The sequence below is a fragment of the Manis pentadactyla genome, chromosome 4 (genome assembly GCF_030020395.1).
Source record: "Manis pentadactyla isolate mManPen7 chromosome 4, mManPen7.hap1, whole genome shotgun sequence".
In the NCBI taxonomy this organism is placed as follows: Eukaryota; Metazoa; Chordata; class Mammalia; order Pholidota; family Manidae; genus Manis; species Manis pentadactyla.
Window position 1 is genome coordinate 151,162,962 of NC_080022.1, and position 19,449 is coordinate 151,182,410.

General features: G+C 39.4%; 2 protein-coding genes across 3 annotated transcripts; one reads left to right on the forward strand and one right to left on the reverse strand.

Annotated features, from left to right (window-relative positions):
• Positions 1–150: 150 nt before the first annotated feature.
• On the reverse strand, positions 151–3,637 carry LOC130683494 (peroxisome assembly protein 12-like). Its single transcript, XM_057501195.1, has 3 exons — positions 3,201–3,637; positions 2,323–2,876; positions 151–1,506 (listed from the first exon to the last, which is right to left on the reverse strand). Exons 1-3 carry the CDS (start codon positions 3,321–3,323, stop codon positions 1,107–1,109), a joined length of 1,077 nt encoding a protein of 358 aa, XP_057357178.1. The 5' UTR covers positions 3,324–3,637; the 3' UTR covers positions 151–1,106.
• A 343-nt stretch (positions 3,638–3,980) lies between these two features.
• On the forward strand, positions 3,981–13,175 carry LOC130683501 (AP-2 complex subunit beta-like). Of its 2 annotated transcripts, none has more exons than XM_057501201.1 (4): positions 3,981–4,776; positions 10,209–10,399; positions 12,412–12,537; positions 13,088–13,175. In XM_057501201.1, exons 1-4 carry the CDS (start codon positions 4,555–4,557, stop codon positions 13,101–13,103), a joined length of 555 nt encoding a protein of 184 aa, XP_057357184.1. In that variant the 5' UTR covers positions 3,981–4,554; the 3' UTR covers positions 13,104–13,175. The 2 variants fall into 2 exon arrangements, with proteins under 2 accessions (XP_057357184.1, XP_057357185.1); XM_057501202.1 differs by having other exon boundaries at positions 13,091–13,175.
• Positions 13,176–19,449: the final 6,274 nt, after the last annotated feature.

The following is a 19,449-nucleotide window of genomic DNA, read 5'->3' on the forward strand; positions in this document are numbered from 1 at the left end:
AAGTAGAGAGTTTTCCGCCCAAACTGTGGATTAGCAAAAAAGCCCAAATGTTAATACAAAAATGCCTCAGAAAGTCAAAGGTGATCTGAACAAAATATTTAAACACCTCAAGTAATCTCTAAATTTCTAGTCATTAAAATGGAACAGCTCTTTGCAAAAAACATTTATTCTTAAAATTTACTTAAGCATTTCATAGAAACTTTAGTAGCAGCCAGAATAATTCATGCTGGCCTAGAAAATTTAATATTAAGCAGAAAGAGCTTATTAAAAGAACTTTTTATACAGTCCAAGTTAGATCCGTATTTTATTTAATCTATTCATTGCTTATTAGCTTTGCTTGCACACTGAAATCTTCACAGTACTCTTTATATACACTCATCCCCTCTTCCTTTAACGAGTTTTCCAAGAAAGATAGGTATGGCTCAGAAAGAAATCTTCAAACATTGATAAACTACAGCAGATGTTACTTAACAGATGAGTCACAGGATATAGAAGGTGCTGTTTTTCTAAAGTGTTTTCAAGAATTTCTGTAAAGAGCCCATGTTTCACATTGTTTGCAAATGGTTAAAACCTCTTCTACATGTACATAAACCTCTTATTCATAGACTTTCTTTCCTAAAGAAAAGGCTTCCTTTCCCTTCACCACCCACTTTTTGAGGACTAACTTGGGTTTTTCCTGAAAGCTTCTGTACCTCTTGTTCTTTAAGGAAAAGCTTCTATACTGTCTTTTTTAAATTGCTCACCCCAACTAGTGTAGTTATTGTGTAGAAAGATGTTGCAGAACTATGGAAGATTCTGTTTTCTCTGCTGCATTTCTGTAACTCCTCTTTTATCCACTCCCTCTACACTGACCCTCACATCCCCTTCCAATTCTGATTCCCTTACTCTAACCAGCTTGGTCAGTTCTAAGTAGGGGTCTAGAGAGCAGGCTAAACGGTTAAGATCAATGGATTTATCCTTTTAAAGAAGTCCCTATAGTCATCTAAAGTTCATAAAATTATGAATTGAGGCTGAAAAGTATCAAACAATGCCAAGTATGGTGCTGCAAACCAGCCCTGTGGCCTTAAATGCACTAATTTTGTTGTGAGGTGAAAAGCTAATCATTTTCAGTTCTCAGGGGAGTATAGTTTAATTAGATGTTGTACTTCTGTTGGATAACCTGTGATGGGACAAGCTTGGTGACTCCTCACGTAATTAAACACACAACTGTAACAGAATACATAGCCAGAGGTGGCAAGAACAGTATCATTCACCCGGGTTTTGCGACACAGTGGGCACACAGTCTTCATTTTGGGTAACAGGGGAGAATCAGAATTGTAATCTAGGTGTTCAGGTGGTGGTGGAGTAGGCAGGGCAGTCAGTGATTTGATGGTTTCTTGATTTTCAAATGAGTACCACCACTCAAGGAACTGTAGGAAGAACACCCCGACAGAAAGGCCAGTAGACAGGGATAAGGCAATACCTCCCACAGCTTTCTTCAGAGCTGACTTTATCTTCTCTTTAACACTGTTAGGGGAATAGAACAAGGGGGCAAAAGGAGAAACTGTTTACTCAGTTATGATCACCAAGTGACTAATATAAATGTAGTTCTTCATTTTATACTTTTCATCTGTCACTGATTGAATTTGAGGACTGAATAGTTGCTAGATTGGCATTGTCTCGTCTCCTTAAGGATCTATTCTAAAGGATATTCTCTTTCTGACAAGTATTTTAGGAGTATAGGAGCTAAGCGTTGTTTTAATGTTTTAGGGTTTTGTTTTGTGTTTCAAGAAAGAGAATGGTGAAACACTGATTATATAAACTTTTTTTGGGGTGAAAGATAGTATATCCAGAAAAAGAAATTCATTTAACAAAAAATGACTTAGAGTATTGAGGACTATATATCTGAACTTGTAGGTAGAACACAAACACTAACCAGACTGCATTGTGGTTAAGGGCAGTCTTGAGAATTATGTTGATCTGGCTTGAATCTCAGCTCTGCCACCTAGCTTTGTGGCCTTAGCAAGGTGCTTAACTGTTACGGATTAGTTTCCTCAACTATTAAATGGGATTAATGAATTTATTTCATTGGATTGTGATGAGGATTGAGATAATGTATGTAAAGCACATACCTACCACAGGGCTGGCACAAAGCAAGTGTTGAAAAACTGTAGCTAGTATGATGAGGAAGGTTGCCAGGATGGCAATCCTTGTGTAATGGACACAATAATTTTTCTATGAAATTACTCATATGATATATGAACTACTTAAAGAGGACTGGGGGAGGTGAATTTCATAAAATTAGTGTAAGATCTAGAGTTTGGGGAAATGCTAAGGCCTTACCTCCTGGCTGGTTGCTGCATCATGCTGGCTTTAGCTGGTTTGTGCTCCAGAGCTTGTACATCCTGAACTGTAAGTCGACCTAGCCGAACTTCAGCCAGACTCAGCAGTGGTGAGTGATGTTGTGCCTTTCCTAGGATGTATCGAAGTTGTTGTACAAGAAACCAGCCTTCCCAGGCCATGTTAACAAATGGGTAGGCTGCCAGAAAGGCTCTGTAAAATTGCTTCCAACGGGAGGAAGGGGGATGGATAGAATATTCATCTTCTTCTCTCAGGCTAGAAACCAGCTTCTCCAGCTTCACTTTCAGATAAGGAAGAAGAACCAGGAACATAATTGACTTCCAAAGCTGCTGCTTCGGGAGACCAGCACTGGCCAGTCTCTGAAGCTTGCGTGTATCCCCCATCACAATCCGTTTTAAGCCATAAAAATTTTCAGAAAATGAGGCACTGGTTTTAGTCAGATAATGCTGCTGGAGCAGAAGATCTAGTAGGGTAAAGATTTCATCAAACCACCTCCAAAAGAAGCCATAGTGGGCAGGATTTGATTCTGCGAGAACCTAAGGTAAGGTAAGTTAATAAATGAAATTCATTCCATTTCACAGTTACTATGTCTTGTATTAACGATTCTTTTTTTCCCTCTCTAAATCCTACCCTCTGGGTTTTAAACAAGTCAATTCTTTTGGGGTCTCCCCTAGCGTCCCTGAAGTGCTGGGTTTTCAGTACAGGCTTTACAGTTAACAGGGACTCAATACTCGTTAAATCATAGAACATGAATTACATACTAATTGGTAATCTCAACACCTAGGCTATCAAACTCAAAACTCAAATTATTAGCTTTTACCCAGCCATCCCTAAAACCTTCCAGAGCATTGCTACCTTACCTTGACCACATGCTGAAGAGCAGGTCTCACTGCCGTCATTAAACTGTCCTGTGCTACCACCTCAAAGATGGACGGCTGGTCATCAACCACAGACGCAGTGATGTGAGCCCCATACTCAGCCATAATTTCCTCTGGGTCTTACTTTTCCCCCAAACTCTCCAGTAAGTATGAACTTGCTTTGGGTATCAAATGGGTGCTCAGTCTTAAAAGTAATTTTTCTGCCGGATACCCTCAAGCACGGAACTCCTGTATTTAAGGGAACTGGGGGGAAATACTTCTGGAGGCGGAGGGGAGAAGTCTCAGGAGGGTAAGAACCATTAACGCAGAAGTGAGTGGAAGTGGTGCGTGGGGAAGGGGTGACTTGTCAATGCCGCACCTCACGGCACAGGGCGTGACTCGGGGGGCCAGGTGCGGGTGAGGGAGCCCCGTCCTCCCGAACTGCAGACCTGGAGCTGCGAATCAGGTCCTCCCGAGTGAGGGCTCAAAAGCCAGCCCCCTCTGACGATCAGAGGTGCCAGTAAGGGCCCGGTACGCGAGGGCCGGCTCCAGCTGTTGGCTGTAAAGTATCCCTGCCGCGCCTGTCCTCGCACGCTGACCCCAGGCGAAGGGCGAAGGGCTCACGGCGCCGCGTTTGGAGGGACGTCTCCGCTTTAGGACAGAAGCCGCACTGGGAAACTGGAGCGGCCCTGCGGCGACAGAGGAAGAGAGGCGCTCTAGCCCTGTACGCGGTCCCGAAACCGGAACTAGGGAACTCTATGGCACCATGCGGGCTTCCGTTTCAGCCCCCGCTGGCCGTTAGGGCACGTTTGCGGGGTGCGGGCTCGCCTGGCGAGGCGTTCTTTCCTCGCTTGGGCTGGTTTTGCCTCGCAACCGCTGCGGAAAGCCCCGCCTCTGAATCTCTCCCGGCAGAGGTCTTTTTGACGGGGTGTTTGGGCGCGCGGCGCCCGAGTGTGGCTCCTGGAGCCCCCGCTCGGGCCTGCTGCTGCGGCCTGTGTTCCTGCGCGCGATGGACTTAGGAGCGGAGGAATGCAAGGGAACACGGAGAGGGAAGCCTTCCTCTGTGCGCCGCGCAGTTGTGGTTACTTTATATTCGGCCGCCTTCCCAGAAGGATTTGAAGCAACTTAGAGGGATAGAAGCCTTGGCTTAATTGCCGCCAATTATAAAGATGATTAGAATGGAAAAGGTTCTTGCTGTTCCTCAGACGGTTAATCTTCATTCAAGCTGGGGGCTTAACTGCTTACAACAGTTCAGTAAATGACAATACCTTTATAAGCAGAATTGAAACATTTATCTTTCTACCTGACCCCTCCGGAATTTAAAAACTTTCAGTGAGTATTTTTGTTTTATGGCAGTATGTTCATTTGCAGAAGCTCAGTAAGAATCTGCTTTCCTTGTAACAGGACCAATCATAAAAACACTGATTATATTACCAAGGCTTTGACTGAGAGACTCACGTGCATAAACTCAGATATAAACAGCTTTAAGAAACTTGAGATTGACTTTATAGAGCCAATGAAGCCCCTTGGAAGAATTGGCCTGGTACGTTGCTTACAGGGTTCCCAGCAGCCTTACCAGGTGAGTAAAGGAGGTCACTTCCTGGCAGGTGTGGAAACCTCAAAATGTCTTGGGGACCTCGAGAAGAGGGGAATTCACCCAAATCTATAGGTACTGCTGGCAAAACCTGATGGCAAGTTTGTCTTGGCTTTCTGGCCTCGAGAGGCCTATAAAAGTCCAATAAGTTCCAGCAAAGCACATTTAAAAGAGCCTATGTAATCAATTGCTCTTCTTGCTGCACATATGTAAATAACCAAGCCAAGTGTTAATTATTTTCTTTATCTGGTTACTTCTAATAAAAATGAAGGTGATTTTAGAGAAAAGTATTGTTTCAATAATGCTGCCTTATCTATACTAAATCCTAATACTAGTCATTGGGACATAGACGAGATCCAGAATTCTAGTTTCCCCAAAATATCTAGCTATGATCCTCCAAATGTTTATTTTTTCCTATCATTTCAATTGGAATCTTACTATATTTAGCCATGCATTCTTTAATCTCATTGTCAAGATTGTTCTTCCAGAATGGAAAATCCAACTCCAGATATTGCAACTTAACGTCATAACACGATTTGTTCTATTTTGCCTAGAAGCCATAAAACTGCAAATAGTAATAGAAATGGAACCAGAATAAAAGTGCCCATCTTCCGAGGCCCTCTCAACTGACCAGTGATGGGAGCCCTAACTGTACCCCTTACTGCGCCCCCTCTCAGTATGAAGCAGCCAGAGCAGTTGTCGCCCCCTTTCCCTAGCAGCAGCTAGGGTCTCCATCTGTAGAGGGGGTAATGAGACAGGAACCGTGGGTGTACTCAGAGTAGGGTGAGGGGCTCCCGGAAAAAGCAAGGCAGGGAGGAGTCCACCTTAAAGATAAGATTGCACTTTAATACCCAGGGAGTTAAGAAGTTGGAAATTCTTAACTTACTCTTTAGCAAACAATACCTCAGCCCACCTTGGGGGCTGGGCAGGCAGCCTTGTCTGATATGCTCCTACACCAAGACACTGGTATCTCAGAAACCAGAGCAGGAAGTTGCTTGTGTTAACTTAATTCTTAATATTCAGGGACCATTTAACAAGTCCACACCCCTAAGCCTTTTTTTTCACATTCACCCAAATCCTTAACTGCCTATAAAACCCCTAGACCACGCACCGCTACCTATGCTCTCTTGTCCCCACCTGAGCCAGGAGCTCTGTCCTCTCACTGTATCTCAATAAAAGCCTCTCCCTGGCTCTCCTGCCCTTGGGTGTTTGCTAAGTTCATTCTTCAACTCCACAAACAAGAACCTCCGGCATCATCTTTGGGGGCTCGTTTGGGATAGATTTGGAGGTGAGTATCGGCATCCAACCTGCCTTTTCTTTCACTGTCCTTATAGAAGGAAGCCGTCAATGGCACACAACATCGGGCGCTCGTCAGCAACTTAAATGGGACTAGCCCGGCTGCTGATCTCAAAGTCTGGAGCGACAGGTTCCCCTGCGTCTCCCTTGGGAGCTGGGAAAGAACTGAGTGGAGGCCAGGATTCCTTTTCAGAGGCATCTCCTTGGATGCAAGGGACTGAGGAAGGCTGTGGATAACTGCGAGGGTCTAGGCTGAGGCTACACGTCAGCGGCTTCTCATAGGTCCACGTGTCTGGAATCAGATCCCAACCACCCAACTGGTATAGGAGGAAGGCGCTGTATTGGAAAGTGCTATCTTTCTTGGGTACTGAAGCTGTGAAAATAAGTGGAAGGAGTGCAGGATGAAAACCATTCAAAGGAACACGCAAGTGTGTGAGATTTCTCATAAAGGAGCTTCTGTCTCTGATACTCCTCTCCCATTACATATCTGGACTTTTTCTGGAGTTCTTTTTTACAGGATCATTTTTATTCTAACCATACCCACTGCTTCAGCTTGCTCCTTTAAGAAAAAAAGGGGGGTCGAATTTATGTTCTGCATGTAAGGTAGTGGTGGCTTATAAATCAGATTTTATAACTGGATAATTAATCTTGCTTCTTTTAAGTACTGCCAGGATATGATTATCTCTGAAATATTTAAACTAGAAGAATACATTTTCCTCCTCATATAAATCTGCGTGTCACCTTTGCCTGGAATAGTGTTTTCCTAATATTATCCTCCCCCAGCTCTGATTTTTCTTTCCCTTTCCCTCAGTTGAAGGTCACAGCTCTTGGAACTTCTATAAATGCTGGACGTGGCCTCTAGAGTACTAGTTAGACAGTGAAATCAGACATAGGCCCAGAGATCATATTCAAGCATTGTCCGTTTCTGGCTATATTGACTAAGCAAGTCACTGAATTTCTCTAACCCTATTTATTAATTTTTAAAGCCTGTTTTCCTTATCTGTAATAAGTGGATTTTGATAGCAGCTACCTCAGAGTTGCCGTGAGCATTAATGGGTGCATAGTAAGTGTTCAATGAACTTTGGCTATTGTCTGTCTTTTTCTACAACTCATTCTATGAAGTATACTATAAAGTAGTAGGTCAGAATGCAAATGCTTACCTTAAAGGACATTCAGCAGGCTCCAAGGAATCATAGTACCAAATTGAAGAGAGGTCTAGTTAAGGCAGAGAAAGACTTATCTAGTATGAGTGTGATTTTATATATATCTATATACATAGTTTTTGTATGTATATGTGTTTAATATCTGTACCTCTAAAATATACATATTACATTAGGTCCACTGTGGTGGGGAGGAGTAAGGTTTAGTTGCAGTCTCACAAAGAACAGAACGTAATTTTGTTAATTGCCAGAAAATAATTCTGGCAAGATGAAATAGAAAATAGAAAATTTTTTTTCTACTCTATGAATGTGTTCCTTTGTAGCTTAGATGCCATCTTTTTATAAATCACCCAGTGTACTGAGGAAACTCCTTAAGAAACCCTATTTGAAAATCCATTTTTAAAGCAAAACTTGCTTTAGAAACCCTTTTTTCTTGGGAAGTCTAGTTTTTCATTGTTATCTTCATGTTCTTTTAGTATTTCCTAAAAGAAATGGCAATCTTCTAGGGGGAAAAATACTGATGTGTGTTAGTTTTAGTTCAAATTCAGAGTGATGGTTCAAGTAAAAGAGAATGTTTAACATGTGGTATCAAGGCAGTTACTGCAAGGGTTGGATTTGTTCTTTGTGATACTGATTTATTTTCTGAGAAGAGGCAGTAAATCTTAAGTTTCAATCTTACTTTTAAAGTTTATTTTAAATTTTAAAAAATATGCAGTATAGGTACTATGTATATAGTACAAAATTCCAAAGAAACGGTATAAACATTGACAGTTGGAGTCATCCCATATACCCTAGCTAGCCACCCAGTTGCTGTCTTGAAGTCAGTCTTTTTCTTTGTCTTCTTGAGATTCAGTGTAACTGGCTTATATTGAGTTTCAAGTAAAGAGTGAGAGAAACATGGCTCACTGACCAGAACTCTAAGCGGTCTCTAATGAGCCTGCTTCAGTACATTTCTGAAAATACAACAGCCTGAATGTGAAGATGTGGAGGTGAAAGGGAAAAGGTAGAGTTTTGTAATTGGGGGATACATCTCTTCTGGTTGATCGTTGTTGGCTCAGTGACCATTTGGCAGTGATTTCTTTTTCTCAGTGCAGGCTTTTCTAAACATAATCCTGTAATCTAATTTCTCTGGGTCTTTTAATTAGACTTACATTTCTCTATTCCCTTTCTTGTTTTAATATGATAATAAGCAGAAATTGCCTGTTTTACCACCAGAACATATACTTCATTAGCTGCATGAGATACTTGGTTTAATTTCCAATTGCTTGTGATAATAGCAGAGGGATTCTAATGCTTCATTCTGTTCAGCATCCTTCTGTTCTTTTTCCTCACCACTGCCTTTTTTAATTCCCCCAATTCTCACTTTTTCTTCTGTGTTTCCTATTAAAAGGCTTTATATTTAACTAAAAAAAAAAACATTAAAGGATTTGGCTGTCTGCAGTGGTAAATGTGGTAGGATGCTTTATTTTGGACAGCTGGTTACCAACACTGGGCATATGGTGGCAGCAAAAGATGAAAACAGTATTTGGTCTTCCTCTATGACATTTTGATCCTTTATACTGTAATTGGATCTATCAAGTGTGTCATGCATGGGAAATAACCTTTTCCCTGCGTGTAAAGCACTGAGATGATGGAGGGGATTATTCTTTCACTCTTTATGCCTTTTAGTTTTCACTAAATGCCATCTTGATGGGGGAGTCAGCAAATAAAAGTTAAGTCAAAAAACAACTTCCTATGTGCTGCCATGTGGTAGGTGGACTAGTTATTTCTTCCCAATTTGTCTTAAGAACAAAAATATTATATCCATAGCCATATTTGCCACATGAGCCTTTGACTTTTCGCCTTGAAATTTTTGTTCTGATCATCAAATTATAGCTAAAGATGATACCATTTGTGGCATTATCCTTTATATAATAATGGATATTGTCATAAATGTATTTGATTTAAAAATTATATTCTCTACACATTTATCTTCTAGGTAAAATCTTATGCTGGAGTAATCTGTAGACTACCGAGATTATATGGGTGTTAAAATCAGTAGCTAAATTGTGGCCAATTTGTTTCTTCTCTCTCCAGCAAAAGGATAATCACACCACTATTAGTTTCTCAAGCCTTTACAAGGGACTTTAGCAAGAACTAACAATGAGCTGACATTTTGTAGAATGTTTTTAATACACGTATTTACTAAAGCTGCTGTCTCCCATCATGTCTCACTTATATTTAAGAATATTTATATTCAGCCTTATCTGGTATTTTCAGTAACAGTAACAACTGGGAGCCTCACTGCAAATGTGGTTTTAAATGGACTTGTTTAGGACCATAGTGTAGTTTTTCTGTTGTTTTATGTTTAGGTGTTTTTGCATTTTTAAGTTAAACATTCATTGGTTGTAGATTTGTTATATTGAAAATAATCTATAATTTTGATAACAAGTGCTTATTTCATTTTGTTTGTTTATTTTGCAGCTAATGTGGATTTGTGGATCTGTAAGTCAGGACACAAGTGCACTTTCTTAAATTTGGTAGCAATTTTTCATTTATCATACTTCCTGAAAGAAGGATGCAGTTGAGCTATAATTCATTGATTCTAAGATGCCAAAGATTATAAGGTGCATTGTTATTTTCTGCGGTAGCTGGAAAGAAAAATACTTCCTGTTAAACTGACATGCTTTTGATTACAAAATGCATCCCATTTTCAGAGGTGTTAATGTAAAAAGCTGCAACTTAACCCTTGATGAATTATGCTGTTATTATCACCTTAAATTTGCATGAGGCTTTGTAGATGCACTTATACATATGTCATCTGATTATGTTTTGAAAACAGTTTATCTGTTTTCTGATGCCTATGTAAAATGTTCAGGAATGGTGATGAGTTTATGTATGAAGTGATGCATTGAAGGTTAAGTATTTATCTGTAGTTGTACTGTTTTTGGTAAATCAAAGTCTTATCTACTTCTTTCCCAGGTGGTGGCTAATACTGTAGCAGCATTACCTGACATCAGCGAATCTCACCCAAATAGCACCTTACTTGATCTGAACCCACAGAACATTAATAAGCTGCTGACAGCCCTGAATGAGTGCACCGAATGGGGCCAGGTTTTCATCCTGGACTGCCTGTCTAATTACAACCCTAAAGATGACCGGGAGGCTCAGAGGTCAGTCTCTTTGCCTCCATGGTATCTGGGAGTCCTGTCTGATTGAACAAGTTCCAGTGTCTGTTTGAGAATAAGGGTCTGTTATGTTGAGGAAGATTAGTGGCTTATGGGATAGATACTGCTGTCTCATGGTATTTTCTCACTCAATTTAGGATCATTTTAGGTAGTAGAGTAAACCATGAAAATATAGCTGTTCTTCTGAGTTGGTGTTTTCCATTTCTTATGTGAGCGGTGCAGTTACCTTCCACCAAAACCTGCCTCATTGTGGTCTCACATCTCCACACAGCGGTTCCTGGCTATTTGGCAAACAGCAGTTTCTGAGTGTCTCATTGTAGTGACAAACTTTCATTCTGTTAGGTACATAGTAAGTGGCTTGATACAATTTATTGATCTGAGCTATACCTGTCATTCAGTACTAGGGAAAGGGTGTTTGCACCACACACAAAAAAGTTCTATGTTTACTTTATTCCATTAGATAGATAAATCATACCACTCTGAATTTAGAGACTATTTTGGAAGGCATACCTGGATTGTTCTCAGCCCTTTGCCACCTTAGTGTTTAAAATTTTGTCTCAGTGTCAGAAATAAACTCCTAAATTTCATATACACGTCCATACAGTTTAGTTTACAGTTGGAATCTTCACTAATTTTTATTAGCATATTGTATATGTAGGCATTGTACAATGCAAAGTACTTCTGAAGAAATATTGGCTCTGTACTAAAGCTGACATATTTTAATTGTGGTAGGTAAGAACCTTCCTTGCCTGGCTGAAGCTCAAGCTACTATAACATAAGTGTTCTTCACTTGTCTGGGAAATTGTTCCCTCTGGACTTCACTAAAGTTTACCCTCATAGATCCTTTCCATCATTGAAAACACAAGTATCTTCTGGAAAGAACTTTACAATGAATTTTATTTCTGTTGTTCATTGGCATCTCACACTTATCAGGAAATATCTGTTGAGCCCATGCTCTTCTAGGCCCTGAGGATAGAGTAGTGGATAGTAAAAAATCATAACCCTCCTGGAACACGTATTCTGAGGGATGGGGCAGAAGTGTATATAGTATGTATATATAAAATAATATATAATGTGTCAGATGATGATAAGTGCTAACAAGGAAGATAAAGTAGGAAAAGATCTAGTAAGCAATTCTGGCCATTTGGGGGTGAGGAATTGTATTTTATATAGAAGGGAAGTCAGGGAAGGCCTCCCTGAGAAGGTGGCATTTGTATAAAGACCTGAAGGAGGTTCAAGGAGTTAGCCAAGGAGATCTAGGAGGAAGGGAAAGAAACACAGCTTATTCATCTTGTATCCTTAACTGAATATAGTCAGCTAGCTGCTCATGTTACCCAAGAGCTATCAAAGTTAGGTCAGTTTCTGAAGAACCCTCAAAGATAATTAAATATTCAAGATTTCATGAGACATTCAAGTGTAGGTGGCAGGAACTAGAGCAGGAGAAAAGGTTGAGAGAACATTGCAGTACTTCTGTTAAAAAAACAAAAACTCTCTCAAAGATTCTATTATCTTGAAGGCAAGCGGTTGGGTAGTTTTCTCTGTCAACCTACTTCTTCCTGCATCTTACAATGAAACCTTCAGCCACACTTGGTTGGTATCTCTCACTATAAAATAATACTCAGAATGCTTAATTTGACTTCCTGTAGGTTGAGGAGAAATGGGCTGTAAGGCAGGGAGCCCTTACATAATAAGGGGACACAGAACTCTGAAAAGGAAGGTAAATGGTGTGAGCTTCAAGAGTTCAGTTACTAGCCAGTTTCCTTCCAATTTGACTATTCTAAATTTGATTTCCTAAAGTCTTCTGATGCCCCTGCTCTGCCTGTAGTTGGCTGGCTTTGCAGTATTAGATCCCAGTTTTACCTGTGCATGGAGCTTTGACTTATGTAATTGATTCTCTAATTTCTTAATACTTGGGCCATGGACCTCTGACACAGTATAGACTGGATTAAGCAAAGAAATTATAATTCAAGATGTTAATTTTCCTTTTCTGCCCTCAGCATCTGTGAGCGGCTAACTCCCCGACTATCTCATGGCAACTCAGTGGTGGTGCTTTCAGCAGTAAAAGTCCTAATGAAATTTCTAGAGTTGTTACCTAAGGACTCTGACTACTACAATATGCTGCGGTATGTCGCCCTGAGGAATATCAACCTAATTGTCCAGAAAACATTGGGAAAAGATGAATTGGTAATAATAATAGTGTGTGTAATTTTGAATTAAACCTAATAACATCAGTATATAAAGAGGCAAGTGTTAAGCTCTGTTTAATGTATAGAAATGAAAATGTGTGGCAGAGCAACTTGCCCAGAGTCAGCAGGGCATTGATTTCAGAGTGTTCCTGTAATAAATGCTTGGTGTGGCTCTCAATTGGGTTTGTTTTCTGAGGGCCTCTTAATGGTATTCTAGCTACTGCCTGCTTAATATGCTGCAGGCCATAGTCTGGAGGCAGAGTGTCATTCTTCCAGCAATTCTTTTCGGCAGTATATGTCCCGACCATTAAAAGGAGTAAAAAAGTCTTCCAAATAGACAGAGGGGTGTAGAGGAAGTTTGTGGGTTTTTTTTTCCCTGGGGGGAATGGATAGGGAGCAGAGAGGCACAGCTTAGATATATATAGATTCAGAAGGATATAGCAATATATGTGTCACCTGTCTTGTCTTGTTGGGTTTCTTCATACAGCAGGCCTGAATCTTGAAGCAGGAAATCAAAGTCTTCTTTGTGAAGTACAATGACCCTATCTATGTTAAACTAGAGAAGTTGGACATAATGATTCATATGGCATCCCAAGGCAACATTGCTCAGGTGGGACCTAAAGCAAACTCAAATTTATAGTGACTTAGATCTTAAGATCTGGCTTTTAGAAAAAATTAGGCTATGAAATTGCTGTTTGAAAGTCCTTCGTAATCATCCACTTCCTGGATTTTTACCAGGTTCTAGCAGAACTGAAGGAGTATGCCACCCACGTAGATGCTGACTTTGTTCATCAAGCTGTGCGGGCCATTGGAAGGTGCGCCATCAAGGTGGAGGCAAGTGTCTGGTGGTAGCTCTGATCACATTAGGGGATTCTGAGTATTCACTCCTTTCTTTAAAATACATTTTTAAAGTTTATTAAAGGAATATAGCACACGGTTAAAATATTAAAGAATTTTTAGTAAACAGCAGCTGTCCCTGGTCCCTCTCTTGCCAGAGGGAATCATTTTGACTGTTTCTCATTTTTGTTATTTTGATTACTTCTATATCTCTAATATGCTCATGCATTATTTATTGATTTACCAATTATAGACATCGTCTATTAACTTTCTGCTATGAGATAAGCAACTTAGTTCATATATCCTGCCATTCCTACTTGTACCCTCCTATTCTCCAGTATAGTTATATCATAAAGTTTATGTTCCTATTTTGATTATCCTTATAAATTGAGATAATACACGTTTATTTCTTGTTCTGTCAACTATAGGCCAACAAAACAGTATGCATACTGTGACCGTAAATATGTAGAGCCAGTACAATACACATGATGGTTATTTTCTTACACAGACTTCTTTTTCTCGAGTTTTACAATGGCCTTTTTTTCTTGAATTGTGCGTCTTCATTGTACCTCTGTCTTCATCCAGCTTTTCAAGTGTTTTATCAAGTCCGTATAAACATTTTGTCCTAGATCCTTTGTGCTTCCTTCCTCTGTCCTCTCTCTTCTTCCAGTCTGGCCAATTGCTTTCTTGGCTTCTGCACAGCCATCATTCCATAAAACCACTCTTTACTGCTGTTTCCTGTTATTGTTACATTTTTTATAGTGTTCTTTTTTTGTGGTTGTAATAGCTTCTGAGTCTGGGATATGAATGACAGTTATTTGTTTCTGCAGTTTGAATTTAATCATCTGGAATATTATATGGGTAACATTTTCTTGTCTGTATATATCTTTTTAATTGAGGTGTTTACCATGTATATAGTAAATTGCAGCCCATTTATATTAAGAATGAGATAACAGAAAGTTCACTAGGATTTCTGTGCACATGTAGGTAGCACTTTGTATTCGCAGGTTTTCTGCTTTAGGGCAGGGAGTTGATCTTGGTAGTCCTGGAGGCTCTCTGTGGTCTTACAGGGCCGATTGGTTTCTAGCTCGGTTGCAGCCTTCCAGTAGGTATATGAGCTACAATTTGCATTGCCCTGCTTCATCAGTCACCAGTTCTCCACTTGTTTTTCCTCATTCAGAAATTTGTTGAAATTAATGATGGCCTCTATTCACTGTAATTGGTAGATTCAGAGCTCTGTGTTTGTTCTTACTCCTTGACTGTGTGCAGTTCTGCTTAAATTCAGAGTTGGACCATATGATTTCTCAAAGATCCTAAAATAATTTGTGCTTATGTCCGGTACTTCCTGGGAAAAGAAGGAAACACATGCTGTGTCAAGCTTCTATGAAAGCCAAGTTCTTAGTTGTCCTTCCTTGTTTTTATTCAACTCAGTGCTGTTTTGTTAGTTACCAGTGATGTATCATTTAGTAAGAGTTGTTACAGCAAGGAGTTAATCCTGGTTTCCACTCTTGGTTCTGCTCAGTCGCTTCAGATAGTTAATACAGTTCAGTCACTCTGTTTCAGAAATGTGAAAGTCTGTTTATTGGATCCTGATATAGATCTGTTTATTGGATCTTGATATACTTAATGTAGACAGTTTTCAGAGAGACTCTGGTAGCGTAAGAGTCATTTTGTGGTTTTTACTCCCACACTGTCATTGTCTTATTGACCTCTGATAAACCTGTAAATAGTTGTATAAGATTATATCCAAAGTCAAAAAGATTTTTCTCTCCCTGGAGTTACTGAAAATTGTTATCAAAGCATTTATATTCCTGGAGGCCACTGGTGCCATATATTGTGACTAAATGGAAATGTTGTCATAATGTGGAAGAGATAAGCTTTTCTCAATTTTTTTATTAAAGTATCCTTGATGAACAATCTTATGTTGGTTTCAAATCCACAATGCCGTGGTTCAACATTTACCCATATTATCAAGCCATCACCCCCTCCCCTCCAGTGCAGTCACTATTATATGTAGTAAGATGTTACAGAATCATTAACTGTATTCTCCATGCTATACTGTCGTCCCTGTGACCAGCCTATATTGTGATTGCAAATTATTGTGCCCCTTAATCCCCTCCCTTCCACCCATCCACCCCATCCACTTCCCCTTGGTAACTACTAGTCCCTTTTTGGTGTCTGTGTCCACTGCTATTTTGTTCCTTCTGTTTTGCTTTGTTTTTATACTCCACAAGTAAGTGGAGTATAAAAGTTGATATTGTGTTTTTACACCTGGCTTATTTCACTGAGCATAATACCCTCTATTTCTATCCATATTGTTGCAAATGATAGTGTTTCTTCTTCTTTTTTTATGAATGAATATTTCATTGTGTATATCTACCACTTCCCTTTTTTTAATTAAAGTATCATTGATATACAATTTTACCTTGGTTTCAGATATACAACACACTAGTTCAACAGTTGCCCATATTATTAAATCCTCACCCCCTTTTGTGTGGTTATTGTCTATCAACACAGTAAGATGTCAGAGAATCATTGAGTGTATTCTCCATTCTGTACTACTGTCCCCGTGACTAACTTATATTGTGATTGTGAATTATTGTGCTGCTTTATCCCCTTCACCCTCCCCCTTGGTAACCACTAGTCCCTTCTCAGTGTCTATGAATTTACTCTACTATTTTGTTCCTTCTGTTTTACTTCGTTTTTATACTCCACAGATAAGTGAAATCATATGGTATTTGTCTTTCTCCAGCTGGCTTATTTCACTGATCATAGAGCCATGTTTGTTGCAAATGGTAGTGCTGCTTCTTTTCTATGACTGAATAATATTCCATTGTATATATGTACCACCCTGTCTTTATCCACTCATCTACTGATGGACACTTTGGTTGCTTTCATTATCTTAGCTATTGTAAGTAATGTAGTGATAAACGTAGGAGTGCTTATATCTTTTTGAATCAGGGATTTTGTTTTCTTTGGATAAATTCTTAGAAGTGGAATCACTGGGTCAAATGATATTTCTATTTTTAGTTTTTTGAGAAACCTCCATACCACTTTACATAGTGGCCGTACCAATTTACATTCCCAGCAACAGTATAATAGGGTTCTCATTTATCTACATCCTTGCCAATATGCCAACACTTGGTATTTCTTGTCTTTTGGATCATGGCCATTGGTTAGTGGTGGGATGTGATATCGCAGTGTGGTTTTGATTTGTATTTCCCTGATGGATGTTGATGTGGAGCAAATTTTCATGTGCCAGTTGGCCATCCTTATTTCTTCTTTGGAGAAATGTCTGTTCAGGTCCTCCGCCCATTGTTTAATCAGGTTATTTGGGTTTTTTTGGTATTGATTCATATGAGTTGATATATTGTGGCTGTTAACCCCTTATTGGATAGATAGTTTATGAATATATTCTCCCATATTGTAGGTTGCTTTTTTGTTCTGCTGATGGTGACCTTTGCCTACAGAAGCTTTTTAGTTTGATGTAATCCCACTTGTTCATTTTTTGTTTCCCTTGCCTGAGGAGATGTGACCAGGAAAAAATCCACAGGGTGATGACTTGATAATATGGGTAAATGTTGAACCATGGCATTGTGTATTTGAAACCAGCATAAGATTGTTCATCAATGATACTTTAATAAAAAAAATTAAGAAAAGCTTATCTCTTCCACATTATGACAACATTTCCATTTAGTCACAATACATGGCACCAACGGCCTCCAGGAATATAAATGCTCAAGAGATTTTTGGCTGTTTTCTTCTAAGAGTTTTATTATGGTTTCATGTTATATATTTAGGTTTTTAATCCAATTTTGAGTTTACTTTTATTTATGGAGTTAATGATCCAATTTCATTCTGTTACATGTAGCTTTCCAGTTCTCCCAACACCAGTTATTGAAGAGGCTGTATCTTCCCCATTGTATATTCATGGCTCCTTTACGGTATATTAATTGACCATATATGTGTGGGTTTATATCTGGGCTTTCTAATCTGTTCCATTGATATATGGGTGTGTATGTTTCCTTTATATGAAATGTCCAGAACAGGCAAATCCATACAGACAGAAAGTAAATTAATAGTTGCCAGGTCCTAGCAGGAGGGGAAAAAGGGGAGTAACAGCTAATGGACATGGGATTTCTTTTTAGGGGTGATGAAAATGTCCTGGAATTGGATAGTGGTGGTTACTGTACAACCTTGTGGATATACTAAAAAAACACTGGAATTGTATGCTTTATAATGATGCATTTTATGTTATGTGGGTTGTATCTCAATTTTTAAAAAAAGAACCATGCTATACTATTTAGTGCACTGGTCGCCAGAAGACCAAAAATGTCAGTAGATGGAAGAAAGGAGAGTGAAGACCCAGACTCTTCCAGGACAAAGTTGAGAGGGAGTCAGTGGTGAGGCTGGGAGCCCTGCTGTTTGTTCTGCTCTGGGAAGTCCACTATTCCTTTTCTAGTCTGTTCTCTAGGTATGTTTAGTACCATTAACTTGTTTCATTTGCAACACTAGTTAATATTCAGTAAGATAATGTTATGAAGACAGTGAATGTGACTGTCACATGTCTGGTTAAGTACAGTACCTCAAACTTTGAGGATTTGAATATCTGCTTTGAAAATAAATTGGTGGTATTAAAACCTCTGAGATCACTGGTGGGCTCTGTGCAAGCAAGGTCCTTCACTTCCCCATATTCCCCTGCCCACTTTCACGTGGGCCTGAATGTTATGGAGAATGAAGAATGACTCTCAGGCAATATGCAGCCAAAACACTTCAGCCACGTTGGTTATACTTCCTCTGAAATTATCTTAGTTCTCTAACCACTCCTTCCTCGTAGCTCATCCATGGCCTTGTACCCATCACCTCAGTGTTTACTCTCAACTATGAAGCCCTTGTATCAGTGTGTTTATTGCTAGTGAAATAAAAATATGGGGCCACTCTGTGTTCTCCTTCTTCCTCCTCCTGTCTTTAGTGCAGTATTTGCTTCATCAAGATTGTGTCGGGAAAATGTGTGAGAACTGACTCAACATCTCAGACCTGGGGGACTCTACAGCAACTGGCTTTTCCACAGACCGCAATACAAATGGTTTTTGATTCACAGTGAATATTTTGCACTAGAGATTATTTACATTTTGGCTCAGTTCCCTCATTTTACTGATGAAAGGTGTGCTGACGCCTAGTCCATTGCCCTTTTGATGCTCAGAGGCTTATCTTTATGGAAGTGAAATGTAGCGACTGTTTTGATTAGCTTCAGAATCTACCTTGAGTCAAAGTTTAAGAAATATTTATCTAAATCATTGAAAAAACATATTATTTGAGGAGGAAAACTCAAGTTTATTTTTGCATAAGCCTTTTGCCGCTGAGCTGTGGGACAGATTAAAGGTAGATTATTTCACAAAATAATGGAACATTTCTTTCCTGTTTTATTTTTCTCCAAATTTTTCTATACAGGTCCAGACAGATGGACCATTTTTCCTTTCAATTTACTGAGACAGAGAAGAATTGAGGACTGAAGCATGTCATCACTGTATCATTTCCTCCTGAATGTATGAAATCCTAACAGCTTAGGTAAGAAAATGTCCAAAGCAGGCAGTGAAAATAAATTTAAAATAGGACAAACTCTGAAACTATCCATGTTAGAATACCAAGGCAGAAGGGAAAACTGGTTTTTTGGAGGAAATTAGTCAAAGAAGTAAGCAGTGACCTAGACCCTATTCTATCCACTATGTTCAGAGTGCTAGGGGATGGAGTAACCCCTTTCCCTTATTCATCTACATAGGTCCTTGCGCCATGAGAACATGACTCCCCATGGGGAGCTCCTATAAAATGAGAGATTTGACTATTCACATTCCCAGACTTTTGGATTTCACAGACCAGTAAAATGTCAAAAATATTAAGACCATGATAAGAATCTCAACTTTGTAGTTTAATGTCCAAGTATTAAAACAGCTATTCTCTATCAGCATCTCTTCATAAAACAATTTTTAGTATCAAAATTGAAGGAAGGGCATA

Excerpts from the sequence above, each read along its gene's own strand:
- LOC130683494 (XM_057501195.1), bottom strand. The coding sequence starts at position 3,323 with ATGGCTGAGTATGGGGCTCACATCACTGCGTCTGTGGTTGATGACCAG. Across the intron at positions 2,877-3,200 it reads CTCTTCAGCATGTGGTCAAG|GTTCTCGCAGAATCAAATCC; the intron begins GTAAGGTAGCAA and ends ACCTTACCTTAG. Across the intron at positions 1,507-2,322 it reads ATGCAGCAACCAGCCAGGAG|TGTTAAAGAGAAGATAAAGT; the intron begins GTAAGGCCTTAG and ends TTCCCCTAACAG.
- LOC130683501 (XM_057501201.1), top strand. The coding sequence starts at position 4,555 with ATGTTCATTTGCAGAAGCTCAGTAAGAATCTGCTTTCCTTGTAACAGG. Across the intron at positions 4,777-10,208 it reads GTTCCCAGCAGCCTTACCAG|GTGGTGGCTAATACTGTAGC; the intron begins GTGAGTAAAGGA and ends CTTCTTTCCCAG. Across the intron at positions 10,400-12,411 it reads GATGACCGGGAGGCTCAGAG|CATCTGTGAGCGGCTAACTC; the intron begins GTCAGTCTCTTT and ends TTCTGCCCTCAG.